Source organism: Thamnophis elegans, chromosome 5, assembly GCF_009769535.1.
Source record: "Thamnophis elegans isolate rThaEle1 chromosome 5, rThaEle1.pri, whole genome shotgun sequence".
Taxonomy (NCBI): Eukaryota; Metazoa; Chordata; class Lepidosauria; order Squamata; family Colubridae; genus Thamnophis; species Thamnophis elegans.
This window is the reverse complement of record NC_045545.1, coordinates 36,676,566-36,695,959: the sequence shown is the minus strand read 5'-3', so window position 1 is coordinate 36,695,959 and position 19,394 is coordinate 36,676,566. Positions and strand designations below refer to the sequence as shown.

Sequence of the window (19,394 nt, the reverse complement as noted above, 5' to 3'; positions counted from 1 at the left end):
TCTATTTCTAACACACTTTTTGCTGACCTGCGGCCCCGGGAGCTCATGGCCACCAACAGGAAATGCAGCAGATTAACCTCCCACACAAACCTAGAGCCTCATTAGGATACACTGGTTCCGTTTGGAAGGGACGCTATCCCGGGCCCAGGGGGGTGATCGGGCCCCCTCTTCCACTCCTTAACCGAGTGGGTCTACAATTCTTTTGATATTTGCCTGCAGGCATCTTCTTTCTCAGCTGGCGTAATTTTTAATTAACTTGTCCTATCCCTGGTCAGATTCCTGCCCCCTCTCTCTGACCCACATACTTTCCAGCTGTGTCAAATATGCAAGATTTGGTCTAGCCAGGGCCAGGCAGGCTAGGATAGTTGCTGCTAGAATCACCACATGGATGACTCCGCTTAAATGTTTTAAAAAAGCCTCTAAACAAACTGCCCTCTGCAGGAGGAGGCAAGAGAATCACGTGTCTCATTTGCATAAGGAATTTTTCGCTTTTTAACCCTTGCTTAACTCTTAAAGGTGAAAAATTCCTTATGCAAAGGAGGCCCATAGTTCTCTCGCCTCCCCCTACAGTTAGCACTAAGCAGACTCAGAGTCACTGTGACTTGGAGTCTGGCAGCAACTACTTTGGCTTTTTTAATTATTTTAAAATTTATTTCCTTTTCCTCATGAGACTGGTGAGGCCCTGCCTCCCCTGCCTCCGGTGACTGCACGTCCCTGCCTCATAGTTATTTTTCAATAGTCCACAGATTGGCAAGATTTTACACAAAAGAGCATACTGATTATTTCCATTATTGCTGTAAAACTTTGGGATAAGGTTATTCAGATTTTCTTTTAAGACAAAGAAAATCCACCATCAATGAACAGTCCTGGATATTTTCCTCTATGTTTATTCACTACTGCATGAATGCTCTTTTTCCTATCTCTGAGCTAATCTCTGTATATTATATGTTTCAGATTGGCGCATCATTGATGTCAAGCAATGTGGGGAGTGGCCTATTTATTGGTCTAGCAGGCACTGGAGCTGCAGGAGGACTGGCTGTTGGAGGCTTTGAGTGGAATGTGAGATGACTTTGCTTTGTTTTTACAAATGGGTGGTTTTGGAGGACTCCTATGGGATTCCTGTGTGGGTTTGGTCAAATTATTGTGTTGCTAAAGTGACATGGTTGTAAGATGCAATGTCCTGTGACCACACTAAGTTACAGTTCCAGCAGTCCAAGTTGCTGTTTTTAGGCAACTTCTGACCAATCACAGCATACCACAGTCACATGATCACCATTTGAGACCTCCCAGTTTCCCTATTGGCCTGCTTATTAGAAACCCACAGTGAAGGTGGCAAATGGCAATCACGTGTTTACAAGATGTTGCAATGTCATAATTGCAAGCCACTTGCCAAGTGTGTAGCTTGTGACCACAGGAATGTAACAACAGCTGCAACTGCAAGGACCTGTCATAAGTATCATTGTTCAATGTTGTTATAACTTTGAACAGTTGTTGTGTGAGTGAACATTAAACAAGGATTACATGTACCGTAGTTTCACTGTCCATTTCAGAAAATGTACGTGCTAATGTTTAGAAGAAGTACAATATAATCCATTATGTTATGTCACACAATATATACAAAAGGGGCAGAACTTCCCTTGTGATAGCACAATTAATGTACTTGAATGGATGTCATTTTTGATTATTTTTAGCAGATTGATATGGCCTGATTCATTCATTGTGGCAGAGTTCCTATATATTTTAAAGATCTTTTTGCACCCAGAAAATGATATTTAATTTCAATCAATTCCATGTGATTATAATGATTATATGATCTCTGTGGTAGCCAAGGAAAAAATTACCCCACTGGGTTGAAAATCCAGTGTGAAAAGAATTTACTAAATATTCAAGAAAAGATCTAGTTCTAAAGAAAAGGCTGGCAAAAACTGGCATTTTAAAACATACTGAACATAAACTCATGACGAATTCAGGTTAAATTGTGTTGCTCCAGCAGAGAAGTCCCTACAATATTGTGACCCTTGACCCTTGTCTTTGTAGTAATCCAAGTGAACTTAAAAGCCAACTTTGTCTTAGAATCGTTTGAAGGCCAAGATTGTTCCATGCTTTGAGTAACATTGCTTGCAGTTACAATATTTCACTCATGGCGCAGTCCTGAGGGATATCTGAACTTCTCAGCTGCCAAAAAACTGGAGCTCAGCTTTTTCTAAGATGAATTATTTCTCTTGGTGCTGAAGGTCACCCAATAATACATTTCCTCGTGCACACTTACTAGAACAGCAAAGAAGCAAGGCTGGAGTCCAGTAACTTATATGGTAGTGAATGAAAAAAGGAATCTCCAGAAGCCATCAAAGTCCTAAGCGTAGTGATAAAATGGATGACGTTGTCATCTTCTGGGATATTTTTCAACTTCCACAGTCTAGCTTTCTGTCTTGGGATTTTCTGAGGTTCTTCTATTTAAGAATTAACTAGGTCTGATTCTCAAAGCAAGCCAAGTTTTCTAGGCTTTATTACCTGCTTATGTGGTGTTAAGACTAATAGTATAAGCCGCCAAGTCCAGTGTCAAAGCCTCATCACTTTATCTATACCTTGAAAACTTGACAGAAATAAAAGTTCAGAATAAATTGTACCTAAAATCAACAGAAAAAAGGAGGAAGGGTTTAATGTAAGTGAAAATGTGATTTTAAAGTGTGAGCAAGATCATTCATTTTGATGTTGGATTTTCTGATGCCCTATAAATTCACTTAATTAAGATCTTTTGACCTACCCTCAAAAGAAAGGTTTTTTTTAATGTTCTAGAACAATGGTTTTCAACCTGTGGTCAGGACCCCTTTGGGGGTCGAACAACCCTTTCACAGGGGTTGCCTAAGACCACTGGAAAAGACATATTTTCGATGGTCTTAGGAACCGAGACACCAATTTTATGGTTGGCGTCACCACAACATGAGGAATTGTATTAAAGGGTTGCGGCATTGGGAAGGTTGACAACCACTGTTCTAGAAGATGTGCTATTCATTCAAGGAATCATTTCTCTCATCTACCTACTGTCATTTATATTATTTGTTTTCACAATTTTTCTTTTGCCATTTACTAGCAATAAATAATTTTATACACTATTTGCATATGTGGTATCTTTCTTTTTGGTTCCTGATAGGCCACCTGGGCATTGCTAGTCCTTGGTTGGATCTTTGTACCAGTTTACCTCTCTTCTGGAGTCGTTACCATGCCAGAATATATGAAGAAAAGATTTGGAGGACAAAGGATTCAAATCTACCTATCTGTACTATCCCTCATTTTGTATATATTCACCAAAATATCGGTATGTATCCAAGACAAAAATCATAGCCTTGGGATATATGGTTTACTTAGTACTCAAGGATGTTTGCTTGGATAAGTCATCCCACTATTCTCAATTGCAATAATTGTTCTAATAGAGCATGTCCATGTTGCCACTACTTCCTTAAAAGAATTTTAAAGATGCCAACCTGACTGTCTCACATAGTTTAAAGAACTAATAAAATAAATTGGATAAAAAGCAAAGTAAATAAAGTAAATTTAATGAAAAGAAGGACTAAGTGTGACATGACAGCAATGTTCCAATATCTAAGAGGCTGCCACAAGGAAGAAGAGGCCAACCTACTCTTCAAAGCACCTGAAGGCAGGACAAGAAGCAATGTGTAGAAACTAATCAACCTACATGTAAGGAGAAATTTCCTGACAGTCAGAGCAATCAGTCAGTGGAATGACTTGCCTCCAGAAGTTGTGGGTTGTCCAAAACTGGAGGTTTTAAAAAGAGATTGAACAGCATTTGTCAAAAATGATATATGATTTCCTACTGAGCAGGGGTTGGACTAGAACACCTCCTTCTACCGTTGTTATTCTCTTATTTGTATCAGCGATAGATGCCATCCATACACCAGTATCAAAGGTGACACTTTTTCTAGCTTTGGCACCTGCTTTACTTGCAAGAGTCAAGCTATAATAACTAGCACAATTAACATCTCTTTCCCCCTCTCACTCTTTTTCTCTCTCCCTCCCTCCCCCCTCTTTTTTTTCTCTCTCTCTCTCCCTCTCTCTCTCTCTCTCTCTCTCTCTCTTTCTCCATTTACTTCAGACAGATATTTTTTCTGGTGCACTTTTTATCCAAATGTCCCTTGGTTGGAATCTCTATCTCTCTACGGTGATCTTGTTAATAGTGACAGCTATCTACACTATTGCAGGTAACTATGCTGTGTAGAAGTATAACAGTGCATGAACAACTAATCCTGGTCAGAAATAATTTGTATGTATGAAATAGCCCATGTGTTACATTGGATGAGAGCACTCTGTAAAATATGAGTATGAGTATCTCAACTCATAACTGGGTTCTGAAATAACCATCAAAGTACTTCAGAACAATGAACCACTTTCTTCCTTTTTTCTACTATGAAAGTCACCATGAAAGACTATCATTATCCCAGAATCCAGGAGCATCCATAGGGTGGGACAGGAATCAAAAATATCAAGTCTACAGGATCTGAAAGGAAGATGGTTACAATTGGTGGTCATGGTTGACATCTTGACATTTTTTCACCCTATGGATGTCCTAGCCTAAGAATAAATAAGAACGGGCTAATGGAACTGAACTGATATTAGCTTCCTAGCTTTCTTCATATCAAAGTAAATTAAAATGAATGCACATAGTTGTTTACAATGTAAATAGCATATAGCTAATGTGAATATGCTACTTTGATCATCACTATTTAGAAGCACCTGTGGCTGAATCAGTCTTTGTTTTTCTTTTTATATGCAGGTGGTTTGACTGCAGTATATACACAGATGCTCTACAAACTGTAATTATGGTACTTGGTGCTTTGGTTCTTATGTCATAAGTAAGAAGAAGGAATTGCGTTGATTACTTTCTTATTCTCATTTCTAATTTAGTATAGATTTCTTGAGTTTTGCTTTTGAAAAGGTCATCAGAGGTTAGCAATATGTGGTGCAAAAGAAGTTTATCTTATGGTTGGAATATCTAATTCTCAATCATTGAGGTCAAAGGTGTTTTTCAAAAGACAACTAGACTTTATTGGGTTTTTTTTCCTTGAATACATTTTACTTCTCATCCAAGAAGCTTCTTCAGTTCTGGCTGAATGGTGGGAAACAGAAGAATTTATATTCCTTAGCAGTCATCTGGTCATTAATACTCTGAAGATTGGTCTGTCATTAACTCTCTGAGAGTCACTGAGGCCACTTGGGGGTTTATCTGTACCCTCAGGGTCACCTGAATCAAACCAGTTGGAATAAAACCATTTTTTTAATATGCAGAGGGGGATACAGACTAAAACATAGTTGTTCCTTCAGCTACTTCAGGTGGGCTTCAAAAAGTTCAGCAATGGGTTCTCTGCCTGGTTGTTGGGTGGGCGTGGCCATGATGGGCATGGTCTAATCGACCTCCAGCACCATGGCAGAGGGGGCATTTTCACCTTCCCCAGGCCCCTGAGGCTTTCCTCGAGCCTCTAAGAGGGTGAAAACTGCTTCCCACAGGCTCCAGATGCCTTCCAGGAGGCCCGTTTTTCCCCCTCCCCAAGTGGGGCCTGCACTTACCTTGCATCCAAAATGGGCTGAGTGGAGACTCCTGGGAGGTGTGGGGTGGGTGGGTGGTGCCAGCCAGAGGAGGGATTTGGAGGTTCTCTGAAGTGGCCATAACGTTAGTTACAGTTTCTCCTGAACCTGGACAAACCTGCAGCAGCCCAGCCCTGCTTCATTTACCAAAATTTTTACACAATGACCTAAAAGAGTATAAAATCCTGTGTTATCTAAGTACTGATCAAACAAAGTAGCACTGTAATGCTTCAAAATTTGGAACAATGTCACCATGAAATATTTATTCATCATATCAGACAGTCTGGTCAAGAAAGAAATTGCGCTGATGGCTCAGACTGGCAGACAATTATCAGCAGTGTAGTAATTACATACCCAACAATCCAGAAATTCTAATATAGTAATATTAATATATTAAATATAATTTAAATAATATTAATTTAATATAATTAATGTTTTTTTATTTTTATATAATGTGTAAGCTTAAACATATGGCTTGTGTCACATATCATATTGCACTATTTATACTTTGTGTTTCTGTTTTAAACTATAATCATACTTTTCAAAGAACACATATCAGCACCAAAATCCCTCCCATTTAGAATGGCAGATAAGATTCAAATTAAATGGCTGAAGGTTAAAGATAAATGGTTACATCTCCCTTCCATCACCTCATGTATGTGAGATGTTTCTTAATGAAAACTAATCACAAAATGCCAGCCTGTATAACAAATTTAGCTTCTATTTTGGCTCAGAGAGAGTACATTACACGGGGGGAGCAGGAATGAATGAATCAATCAATCAATCAATCAATGGCAATAGCAATAACACTTAGACTTATATACCGCTTCAAGTGTTTTATAGCCCTCTCTAAGTGGTTTATAGAGTCAGCATATTGCCTCCAACAATCTGGGACCGACCGAATGAATGAATGAATGAATGAATGAATGAATGAATGAATGAACGAAGTAGGTTTTTTTTCTTTTCAGGTTTTGAGAAAGTTGGATGGTATGAAGGACTGCAAGAGAAGTACAGTCAGGCAATACCTAACATCACTGTCCCAAACACAACTTGCCACCTGCCACGACAAGATGCTTTCCATATGATGAGAGACCCCATCACTGGGGATATTCCATGGCCCGGGCTTCTATTTGGCCTCTCGGTTCTTGCTCTCTGGTGCTGGTGCACTGATCAGGTAAAATAAATCTCTTTCTCCCCTTCCCTTGAACTTTAGATTGATGATTCACTTCCATGGAAGGATGTTAACAATGCTTCCTACTGAATAATACATATGGAAAACATTACAATGGAATCAAAAAGCCATTTAATTTTTCAGTAAAGATGCATGAGAAGGATGTGAGAGCTCTCCTTCCTTACGCTTACAGTACCCAGAATAATTTGTATCGCTCAGCTTTTAGGGAAAAAGAAGGATAAAGCCTTCTGTTGCTGGGCAGGAAGAGAGGGAAACAATGAAATACAAAATATATTTTCTGACCTTTGGGGCTACCACAGTTAAAGAAGCAAATTCATCTTCATAGCCACAGTCAAACATACATTCGAGTGAAACCTTGATTTAATGGACCTCAGTGCAGTGCACTTCAGGTTCAAATTTCTATTGTATTGACATTGCCAGATGCCATTTGTGTAATGATGTTATTACATAAATGATGTAAAGAAACAAATGATGTCAATTCCACCTCGCCTACTTCAGCTAGCAGGGAAGTCACCTATATTAATCAATGTGTTAAAATTCACACTTGGAAAATTCATTTCTATTTGTTAAATACTACATGAAAATGTGTATACAGGCAGTCCTAAACTGACAATTATTCATTTAGTGACCTTTCAAGTTACAACAACACTGGAAAAAAGTGGTTTTTACACTTTTACACAGACTGTTTTTTACACTTATGACCCTTGCAGTACCCCCATGGTCACCTAATTCAAATTCAGAGGCTTGGCAAATGACTCATATTTACGATGGTTTGCGGAGTCTCAGGGCTGTTGTGATCTCCTTTTGCAACCTCTGAGAAGCAAATCAGTAGCAACGACAGATTCACTTACCAACCTGGTTACTAGCCTAACAACTGCAGTGGTTTACTTGACAACTGTGGCAAGAAAGTTGTAAATGGTGGTAAAAACTACTTAACAAACCTTCTAACTTATCAACAGAAATTCTGGGCTCCTGTTTCTGGCCCAGCTCCCCAACACGACGACCCACTGAAGTTAACTCAAAGATTCCTTTATTAGGAGCGCCAGCAGCCAGTCTCTCTCAATGCTGGGTAATAAGTCCGACCGGTGGGAAGATGAATAGTTGTCTGCCACATCTATTCATCTCCCACCACCCCCACGCCTTTTATCCCCAGAGCCAGGGTAGGGCTTTGCTAGCAGCGGTGGCTCTTCCCTCCCAAGGATTGGCCATGGATTTCCACTGCTCTCCTCTCCTCTTCCTTCTGTGCATCATTGTGTCAGGCACTGGACCCAGATGTTCCTCTTCTTCTTCATCAGCCACCACCACACCTGAGGGGCATTGACTCTCCATCTGAGGGTTGACCCAGGCTCTGTCTCTGTTTCTCTCTCTGCCAGCTCCATTACCTCTTCCCCATTGGAGCTCACAGGTTGCCTTGATGCTGACCCTGACTCTCACACCTCCTCCTCCTCTGATTCGGCTGCTGGAGGGGTCAGTGGCCAACAGGCCACAACAGTTGTGGTTGTAAGTTGAGGGCTACCTTATTTTAACTGAATTGATGTGTATTTTAAATATTTGATCGTTCGACAAATTTATTATTTCTTACTTATTTATTAGTTTGTCAAACATGTACAAGATAACAGTATAAGTATAAACATGGACAATACAAATAAATGGGACAGTAGGATAGGGTTGGTAGGCATGCTGGTGCGCTATGCCACGCCCCTTATAGACCTCTTAGGAATGGAGTGAGTTTCACAGTAGACAGTTTCAGGTTAAAGCTATGGGGGTTTCAGGAAATAATAATGGAGTCAAGTAGAGCATTCCAGGCATTGACCACTCTATGTGAAGTCGTATCTTCTGCAATCGAGTTTGGAGTGGTTACTTTGAGTTGTCTCTATTTGTTACCCGTGATTATTGCAGTTTGAAGCTGAAGTAGTCATTTGAAGATAGCAATTGCAGCAGACAACTTTGTACTCTGCTTAGGTCAGACCATAGGGGCCTAGTTCAAGGTTGTCCAAGCCCAAAATTTCAAGCCTGGGGACATAAGGTACTCTATTGTGAGCAGAGGAGTGGAGTACTCTTCTCGTAAAATACCTCTGGACCCACTCAATTGTATTAACGTCCAATATATAGTGTGGATTCCAGGCAGACAAGCTGTATTCAAGGATTGGTCTGGCAAAGGTTTTTTCGTCTGACAAAGGTTTATTAGGCAAATACTTTATCTTAATATTAGATGTTGTCTTTCGCAAGCACTGGGCACTCTATAGAAATTTCAAAATTTTGGCGATTGAAAGGTTTTTCCATCAGTTAAAGTAAAACAACAGCTCCGTTTGTTTCGGTTGGCCAAAGAAATGAGAAGGAAATCATTACCACCAAGTTTCTCATTGCAGGTCATTGTGCAAAGGTCGATCTCAGCCAAGAACATCTCTCATGCCAAAGGTGGATCAATACTTGGTGGATATTTGAAAATCCTCCCTATGTTTTTTATTGTCATGCCAGGAATGATTAGCAGAGCTCTTTTTCCAGGTAAGCTGCTTCTCAGTGTGGGAATGCCATGGGTGTTTTCAGACATCATTTTTCATTAACTGAGCAGCAGTCAATGATCTAGAGAATTGGATACCCACATGGTAGAACAAACATTGCTTGGAGTTTAGTCATGGAAATATCTAATTTGGCTGAAAGTGTAAGAAAAGGCCCTCCTAAGAGCAACCAGAGATGTTCTGTTGGAAGCTCACATATTTCCACATTCAGTCTCCAGGGCCCCCTGAAAATTGCACTAGAAATGTTTGGCAATAAAAGGCTATTTTCAGCTGTGCATTTTTTATTTCTTCCAGGAAAGTTTAGTGTACCTGTTCAATATAATTTATTTACAAAGTCTCCACAATCAACATTTTCCAAATATTTTTGTCCTGCTTTCTCCTGTGCTCTCAGCTATGTCCCAGGAAGGTGAAAAACTAATGAACAAATGTTCTTTAGAAGAAGCCTTTCAGACCAATATTACAAGCATGCCCATAAGTATCTTAGAATGCTATTCTTTATTTTCTTTAGGCCAGAGGTGGGCCCCCATGGCCCTTTTTATGATCAGTGGACTTCAACTCCAGGCATCCCTGGCTCGTGAATTTGGGAGTTGACGTCTTACAAATCAGAAAGGGGCCATAGCTCCCCATCTCGGTTGTAGGCAGAATAGGAAAGCTCATAACATTTGAATAGAAATATGAAGTAACACGGAAGTATGAAAGACCTTTGTCTTTGGGGCTCTTATTCTCCACGAGATCTGTAAAGCTGAATTGCAATGCTTTTGTTTCCTTACGCCAGATGAAGTGGGCTGTGTAGATCCAGTAATCTGTGAAATAGTTTGTGGTGCTAAAGTGGGATGTTCCAACATTGCCTACCCTAAACTGATAATGGAACTCATGCCTGTTGGTGAGATAAGCTTCATTTACTCTGAGAATGAGGGGAGATTCTGAATCAGCTATTTTAGGGCTCCCTTGCACATAGAAGCTAACTCCAGTTTCTTTTTGGTTGCTTAGGACTCCGTGGTCTCATGATTGCTGTGATTATGGCTGCCTTAATGAGCTCTCTTACCTCCATTTTCAATAGCAGCAGTACTCTCTTTGCCATAGATATCTGGCAGCAGCTTCGTAAAAAAGCTACAGAGCAGGAACTCATGATTGTTGGAAGGTAATTTTTGTCTTACTAGAGTTTTGTGCACTTACCTGAATGGTTAGGGCTCTGGGAGTTGAAATCCAAAAACGTTTAGCGGGTAGCATATTTGACAAGGTTAATTTGATGTACTCAGTTCCACATTGTATTCATCAACATCTGGTTCGCTGCTTCTGTGGCAGCTTCATGTATCCATCTGCCAAGTATTCTTCGCAGAGGCTTCTGATAAAATCTTGTTGGAGACCAAATAATTCTACAGCGATGACAAGACTGCAACCCTTTCTCATAGAGCCAAGTATAAGTCCTAGCAAGGGCTTTGTGCATAATTTTAAATAAAAGCTGAAGCAGCCCAAATAACACCACAAAAGCTCTGATACCAAAGCAGATAACCATATCAACCACTGGCCTCCAGAACTGATGACCCCCAATCTCCATTCACAGTTCTGCATTCTGGGATATTAGTTATCTGCTTTTAAACATTTAAGGGATAGCCCTGCAGCATTGAAAATGACATCTGTATGTAAATTGTCATAGTCACCACCTATGTCTTACATTTATGGGATGTGAAGCAATCATTTTGGATAGTAGCTTTGTATATGTCTTGTAATAAGATTCCTCCCCTTTCTTCATTTTGATTTATGAAATATTTTTGTATCTGGTTTTGTATCTGGTTTTAAAGTAATCTTTTGTTCAGTTTCCCCAAAGTCCAGGAGTGTAATGCTTCCCTCCCCACTTTATTTTCCAAGAAGTTCAGTGAAAGAAGTTAGATTGTTCAAGTTGTACAAAAGTAACTGTACTTTCTCTCCTTCTCTCAGGGTGTTTGTTCTGATTCTCGTTGCCATTAGCATCCTTTGGATCCCCATCATCCAGACAGCCAATAGCGGTCAGCTCTTCGACTATATTCAGTCAATAACCAGTTACCTAGCGCCACCCATCACTGCTCTGTTTATCCTAGCAATCTTCTGCAGGAGAATCAATGAGCCAGTAAGTACAGAATCAATGAGAAGATTTATATGAATAATAGTATCTCCCCAATGTCATCATTTCATAGTTTTTTTAAGGGCAGACAAGACCATTCATTACAATTATATTGACTGCTGAATGCAACATCTTTGGAATTTAGTCCCATTAGAGCACAGTTTCACTTTAAAAAGATTCTTAAGACTTTGATTACTGGTTTAACGGAAAATAGTGACAGGCTTAGGAAGGAATGGAAAGGGGGAGGAGAACGAAATATTATAAAGAATTGCATTCTCTTATTTCCTCCCAAAGTTTAGAAAGTAATTCTTATTCTGAGACAGAATTTTCCTACTTTTAATCTTCCAACCATCAAATCTGCTTTGATTGAGACTTCAAGAGAGCCCAGCCTTTTATAATTATGTGGGAGATCTATCCACAGGAATCAAGTGCTATTTCACTAGTCTCTTTTCAATAAACTTAATAAATAGCTTTTCTTCTTATCCTATCCTTATATCAGCAAGTCAAACTAAGTTCCATAATTCCCCACAAGTCAATTTCTGCTTAACTTGCTGCAAGAGTCAATAATCACAATGCAGTTATTCCATGATGCATCACAAATAGCATGCCCTTTCTTTTTTAAGAACAATAGTTGTGCATGTCCAAAACCCATGGTGTGCAACAAAAGTTCAGTAAGTTTGGGGGGGAAATCATGTCAAATATTGACTACACAAAATAAAACCTAACTGATGGAGAGTCAGTGGGGAAAAGATAATAACCATTGTCTTATTTTTGGTAAAGAAGATAAATTACAAAAAGGAACAAAAACAAAGTGTGATAAGTAGTTTCTTTTAGCCTACTGTTAGAAGTATAACATTTTCTGGTTATTTGATCGAGCTTTCAAACAAACCTGTTGTTGTATAATTTTTAATCTTTTAATTTATTATAGTCTCTCATATAGATCTGGGATGCAAAACTCTTAATACATTAGATGGCGGCAAATGGATATAGAAAACTTTAATATCTTGCTGCCATCCAGATTTTGCTACCCAGATTTGGTAAGTCTCTCAATAACTTATGAGTAAAAGAAACTGCTACATAAATGACTTGGAAATAGAGATTTAATAGATGACATTCTACATTTATGGCTATTACATCTGGGCTAAAACATCTGGATTCTTATTAGATGACAGTAAAGAGATTCAACATTTGTAGTAGAGAATCCTGTACTCCTGATCTGGGAACTCTATTAGATTTATATATCACTGTTTTAGTTTTGAGACAACACTGGCTTTCATAAATATCTCTCTGTTACAATTTTAACATTGTAAATTTTGTTTAATTTTAAATAAAAGTACTTTAAATCAAATTTACCCTAAAATAAGTATGTAAAGAAACCTCTTTCAACGTAAACTCAGCAATGAAGCCTGTAAATAAGCTGAAGTTACCCAGATTTATGTCAATAGCAGTATCTTTTTGTATTTTTTCTAGGGAGCTTTCTGGGGCCTAATGTTTGGACTAGTAGTGGGATTTATTCGGATGGTTATGGAATTATCTATAAAGCACCTTCATGTGGTGAGGAGGATCAAAGACCATCTGTATTGAAAAATGTTCACTATTTGTACTTTGCTATTATTCTGTTTGGGCTCACAGTTGCTGTTATAGTTTTTGTGAGTCTCTGCACACCACCAATTCCAGAAGAAAATGTAAGTGATATTTTAGCTTGAAATCTATTGTTTCAAATCTATTTTTAGCCTCTGCTTGCTTTATTATCTTAAGAGCATTGTGTTTGGGATAGTAATATTTTGGTAAACTCTTGCTGTACAAAGTTCTTGAATATGTACATGTAAATGGAAATGGAGAACAGCCTGGTTTCCACGTTGTGAAGCAACTAATGCACAATGCACATGCTATCAAGAAGAGAGACAGACAGTGGATAAGAAATTATATTACAACAGGCAGCTGAGGAGGAAATGTAATGGAGCTAATTGAACCCTCTTTTGTATTTCAGTAGAGACAGCATCAATCTTGTGAGCTAAAAGATTAATATTGTTGGAGCTCTGGCATTTAAAAGAGCATTTCATTCCAAACCAATCTCAATTACATTGTACAATCAAAGTTTAGTAACAAAGAATTTGATTTCTTTCGCTACTTTAAAAGAGACACAAAAAGTTTTACTCCAGCAAGTACATAAACATTTCATTTAAATATCACTGGTTTTATGAAATGAGTTTGTGATTCATTAGATGTCTGTCTTCAATGTAGGAAATTTCCATATCCTGCTAGAAGTGATTAGAAAAAGCCAACACATGGTCGCCATGATGTAAAAAAGATGTTGAGACTCTAGTATAGGGGTGTCAAACTTGATTTTATTGAGAGCCACATCAGGGTTGTGTTTGACCTGGGAGGGGTGGGGGCCGTGGCCAGGTTGGGCATGGCCAGCTCTATTCACTTGTGTCGGAGGTGCCTGTGATGGCTCAAGTGCTCTGCCAGCAAAAAGGGGCGCCCGAGCTTCATTTTCGGCTGCAATGGCCTCCTGCATCCCTCTGCCAGTGAAAACGGAACTCAGGAGAGCTACACATGGTCCTCCCAAGCTCCATTTTCTCTAGCAGAGGCATTGCAAGCCAGTCCTTTATTGTTTCCAAGGCAGCCCCATGGGCCAAATCTAAGCACCCTGCAGGCCAGATCTGGCTCCTGGCCGTGAGTTTGACACCCATGCTCTAGTAAGAGTACAGAGAACACGTAGATGATTAGGTGACTGGAGGCTAAAATATATAAAGACTGGTTGCTGGAATTGGTTAGGTAGTTTAATGAAAGAAGGAATGACATGAGAGCAGTGTTCCACTATTCTGGGATTGCCACAATGAAGAGGGAGTCAAGCTATTCTCCAAAGCACTTGAAGGCAGGACAAGAAGAAATGGATGGAAACTAATCAAGGAGAGCCGCAACCTAGAACTAAGGATAACTTTTCTGACAGTTAGAACAATTAATCAGTGTAAGGGCTTCCCTCCAGAAGTTATAATACCTCCACACTGGAAGTTTTAAAGAAGAGATTGGATAACCATTTGTCTTAAATGGTATAGGGTTCCTACCTGAGCAGTGCATTGGACTAGAAGACCTCCAAAGTCCCTTCCAATTCTGTTATTCTATTCTGTTCTGTTCTATTCTATTCTAAACAAAGCAATCAATCTTTGGAAGATTATATAGCTTTTTGTGACAACTTGAAACCGTCTTCTATATTTATGCCTGAAATTCGAACTACTTAAACTTCTCTTCTTTTATAAGGCAGCTTTTGAGAGTTACTTTTTTATGTAGAGGCCCCGCACTGTCCATATATATTTATAGAAGCAGCTTGGGAGGAAGCAAATCTGAAGCAAAGAATAGGCAGAAAGATGTCTGGTCATTCAATAAAATAAAAGACTGCAGCAGTAATTTTAGAAACTGTAGCAATGCCAAGGAAAAATAAAGAAATGGTTTAGCTATAGAAACAAGCTTTAAATAAATATACATTCCAAACAAATTACAAGTTAGATGCTGTTGAAAAGCTATACAGAATAGTATTAACTATTCTTCCATGTTATATTCCCATCTTGCTCAGTAATTTGGTTAAAATAGAAGGTATCTAATCCAGTCAGTGTGTCTGAGTTTAAACTACAGTCAGTGTTTGATTGTGGGCCCATTTTTGCATAAGAAATGTAATATACATGGCTTTTTCTAAGATACAAGTTACATTGATTTGAGATTGAGAGACAGTGACTTCAATGGGATTTATACTCAGTAGAATTATATAAATTTGGGCTTAAGCATCTACAAAGTGAGTTGTAGTATATCTTATCTTATCCAGCCAAATGATAGGCACATAGTGTTCTTCCTTGTTAAACCATCAGACTTAAGCAGCTTTCTAACTTTTATTTTGTTGTTTCTAATTTTCAATTATTCAGATTGCCAGATTAACATGGTGGACTAGATACAGTGAAACACCTGAAAAGACATGGAGAGTTGCATCCATCAAAATACAGAACATACTTCCCAAAAGGAGAAGGATTCAGTGATTTCGTCATGGAGAACATAGATTTCACAGACGAAGAACATGGCGGTTTGTAACATTTCCTTCCTCCCTTCTTTCCTTCCTTCCTTTCCCCACTCCGTTTACAAAAATAAATAATAACATAAAAATAAATAATAATAATAAATAATAACAGTAATCCTAACTACTTATCCCCACTAAATAAAGGGACCACATTTTGAAAAATAATCAGCCTCTATAAGCCCCCTTTAAAAAAAACACCCACCCACAGGTCTTCACAATTGTATATATATATATACACATGGGTTTCTAGGATAGAGTTATTTTTTTTTCCCAGGTCTCATAGGGAAAGCCCAATCCAGGACAAATTATGGTAATTTGGGTGGGATTTATTTTATTAATTGAGCTTGAATTCCTTCGCAATTGGATACGAGAGAACTGTCATCAGCATAGCATAATTATTAGTGATTCTTCCTCTAATTTAAAGCCACTTTCTTCTACTTTCAATCCAGCTTTTTTTTTCAGATACACTCAGTGTATAGATTGAATAAATAATGGGAAAGTATATAGTCTTTGTTTCATTTCTTTGCCACCCTGAAGTCATTTTTTTAAATATTATTTTTATATTACTAGACATAATTCTATTCAAATGCAGTTTCCATTTTGTATTTTGAGAACACAGTAAATGATTGATGGTATACATATAAACACTTAAATAAAACAATAGCTTTCCTATCCCCACTCTAGTTCTTGCTGAGCTATGTTGATCAAATACATTTGGTCGCAGTAGCAGAAGGTAAAAAGGAATGTGCCGCTGAATAGTCACACTATCAATCACAGCTGCGAAGTTAAAACAAGGATAACTTTACTTGCGTTAACAAAAATAAAGTAGGATAAACATTCTCCCAAAACAAGCGATAAGTAGTCTGATTATATACACAGTCTATGATACAACACGTTGATTTTCAGATGCCTGAACTCTCAATTCACCATGTAGACAGGTAACTAACATACAGAGTAGCCACCATCCATTATACAGTATTCAACTCCAATAACAAGCACGGAGAACATACAGGAACAACCAGGAACAACCAGTAGTAGTTTCTACTCCCTCTTATGGCTGATTAAAGCAACAGCATCCAATCGCATCTCACTTGAGCATTTAAAGTGACAGATAACATTATTTCAATCATAGCATATATATAATCTTAATCTTGGGTTGGCTATATTATATATGCCCAAATATGGGAGTGAAATAGATCTATACTAGTCTCCCTTTATTTATTTATCAACACAAATACAACACAAATGTAACAAAGGCAACAGTAAAAATATTGGGTTTCTGTCTGGATGGTCTCTTGTGGCGAGCCGATAGACAGAGAATGGAAGCAGTGAGCTTCCTCCCATATTTGGGCATACCCAAATTACATATCTATTTCCCTGGCTCAGCTGATAAAGGAGGAGAGCCTGTGGCTTAGTGGTTAACACATCTGCCTAATATGTAATACAGCCCAGGTTCGAATCCCAGTAAGGGTATGGCTAGCTGATGAGAGCTAAATAGCTTGAAATAGATCTATACTAGTCTCCCTTTATTTATTTATCAGCACAAATACATATATATATATATATATATATCCAACCCAAGATTAAGATTACATCCCTAACAGTCCTCAATTTACAACCACAATTTAGCCCTCAATTTATGTTGCTGAGAAATTTGTTAAATGAGTTTTACCCATTTTATAACTTTTCTTGCCACATTTGTTAAGGAAATCACCACCGTGTTGAATTAGTAACACAGTTGTTAAATTAGTAACACAGTTGTTAAATGAATCTGATTTCCCACGACTTTGCTTGTCAGAAAGTCACAAAAAGGGATCACATGACTCTGGGACACTGCAACCGTCATAAATGTGAGTCAATTGTCAAGCATCTGAATGCAAATCACATGACCATGAAGTTGCTTCAATGGCCATAAGTGTGGAAAATGATCATAAATCACTTTTTTCAGTGCCGTTGTAACTTTGGTCACTAAATGAACTGTTGTAAGACGAGGACTATCTGTATCTACTCTCTGCTTATAACCAGTGACTTTTTTAAAAAATTATTTATTTATTTATTTTCAAAACAAACATATATTGTAGAAAGTATATCAGTTGGTTACAAAAAGCTTTTGTGCATCTCTTCCACCGTCATCAAATATAATCATATTAACTCAAATTTCTTAACTCAAATATTTACTATATTAACATCATCATACCTCCACTTTTATTTGACTACAGTTATTTAAACATCCTTCATCCTTAAGTATACCAAAATTCAACACATAGCCATATGCTGGCATTTCATTTACTTATTTGTAAAATCCTCCATTAACATTAAATCCTCATATCCTGTTTTAGCTAAACATCCATAATATTTAATACCAAAATTTTCTAATCCTCCATGTATAACTTTATTATCATTATCCTTTATTTAACTATATCCTATATCATAACATTTCCCCCTATTAGTTAAAACTTAACTGTATATAGTTTTATTTTTTAATTATAATTATTATTGTTATTAATAATCTTTATATATAGTCCAAAAATATTTCTAACCTTCCCTTCTCATATTCAATTATTACTTATCATAACAGCTCAACATTGTATACATTACTATCATTATCAATTTTTATTTAACTATACCTATTACCAATGGATTTAACTAAGTTTAGCTAATTTTGAATTATACTCTTCCATCTATCAACCTGTAATCTCTCCAATAACAGAACAATCTTATATCTACTGCCATTTGTGGATCCAATTCTCCAAACATCTTTTTGAACAAGTCCATACAAAGTGATCTTTGCACCTTCTTGTTTGTGGTATCTCTCATATAATGTTGACACCCTCCTTTGTTTTCCTTTATCAGCTTGTCTTTAATTCTCAGCAGTGTTATCAAATGTTTTGCAAATAGTATTTCATAGTCCATAAGTTCTTTAGTGCTTTCTTCTCCTTCTATGTCCTGTCCTTTGAAGTAAATTTTCTCTCCATTTAACTCCTCTTCAAATATTCCATTCTTTCCTCCCTCAGAAATAAACCAATTGTCACGAATATCAACAAGCTCAAATTCTTTATCTCCGTTTTTCCATTTCAATTTTTTGAATTTCCATCTTCTTATTTTGTATTTGATGAACATCCTTAGTTTTTCATCACAATTTGTTGCCAAATACACCAAATAATCCAATTTTCCCTCAAATCTTTCCTCTGTATCAAACACCCTCTTCAACGCTTGAAAGTATCACTTGGAGAGATGCTTGAAGAGACCGCCATGTTTATATGCAGTTGTATTTTTTCTTAAAGCTCAGCAAAACTGAAAGATTCGCAAGAAAAAACAAACTACAAAGGAACAGCTGTACAATCTTATCAGATCTTAAGCCAGAACAGCCAAGCAATAAAAATGTCGAGATGTAATCCATCCATTTGAAAAGGTTTACTTAGAATCAATCCATGTAAATAACATTTAAAAAGTAAGATAATCACTGTCCAGAACCATTGGAAAGATCAAAATCGCCGCTAAGATCTTCTATTCTTTGATTTAAGTTAGTTGTAAAAAAATTTTAGGCAGTCTGTTTTTCTTTAAACAATAAAAGTTTCTTACCAGCTAAACACTTCTCCTCCAAATTGCCCTGACTTTGTCAGCCTTGAAAGACTGGAATTTTTACTGCCAGCAGAAGACTTTAGATCTGCTTTTCTCGGAGATTTGCGATATCCCCAAGATCACCAAGATGTAATCTTCCTGTTCACCATCTCTTTGGGATGATTTAGGTCCGTTGGAACCCCCCAGCAATAAAAGTATCGAGTGCGATCTCAGAGCTTTGAGATCGCACGTCTTCTTGTCACGGCATCCAGGCTCCACCCCCCATAACCAGTGACTTTTATTCATGAAATTGTGCACTTAGAATTCTCTGACCCATCATTTAGTGTCTGAGAA

General features: G+C 37.8%; 1 protein-coding gene across 1 annotated transcript in view; it reads left to right on the top strand.

The window, feature by feature from the left end:
* SLC5A9 (solute carrier family 5 member 9) overlaps window positions 1-19,394 on the top strand; it is a 64,485-nt gene that overhangs the window by 30,830 nt on the left and 14,261 nt on the right. The window contains 14 exon segments of the mRNA XM_032218843.1: window positions 955-1,059; window positions 3,152-3,316; window positions 4,112-4,230; window positions 4,805-4,861; window positions 6,550-6,772; window positions 9,160-9,295; window positions 10,085-10,192; window positions 10,300-10,450; window positions 11,248-11,416; window positions 12,881-12,938; window positions 12,941-13,095; window positions 15,331-15,370; window positions 15,373-15,447; window positions 15,450-15,485. Coding sequence (XP_032074734.1) covers window positions 955-1,059; window positions 3,152-3,316; window positions 4,112-4,230; window positions 4,805-4,861; window positions 6,550-6,772; window positions 9,160-9,295; window positions 10,085-10,192; window positions 10,300-10,450; window positions 11,248-11,416; window positions 12,881-12,938; window positions 12,941-13,095; window positions 15,331-15,370; window positions 15,373-15,447; window positions 15,450-15,485 — 1,597 coding nt within the window.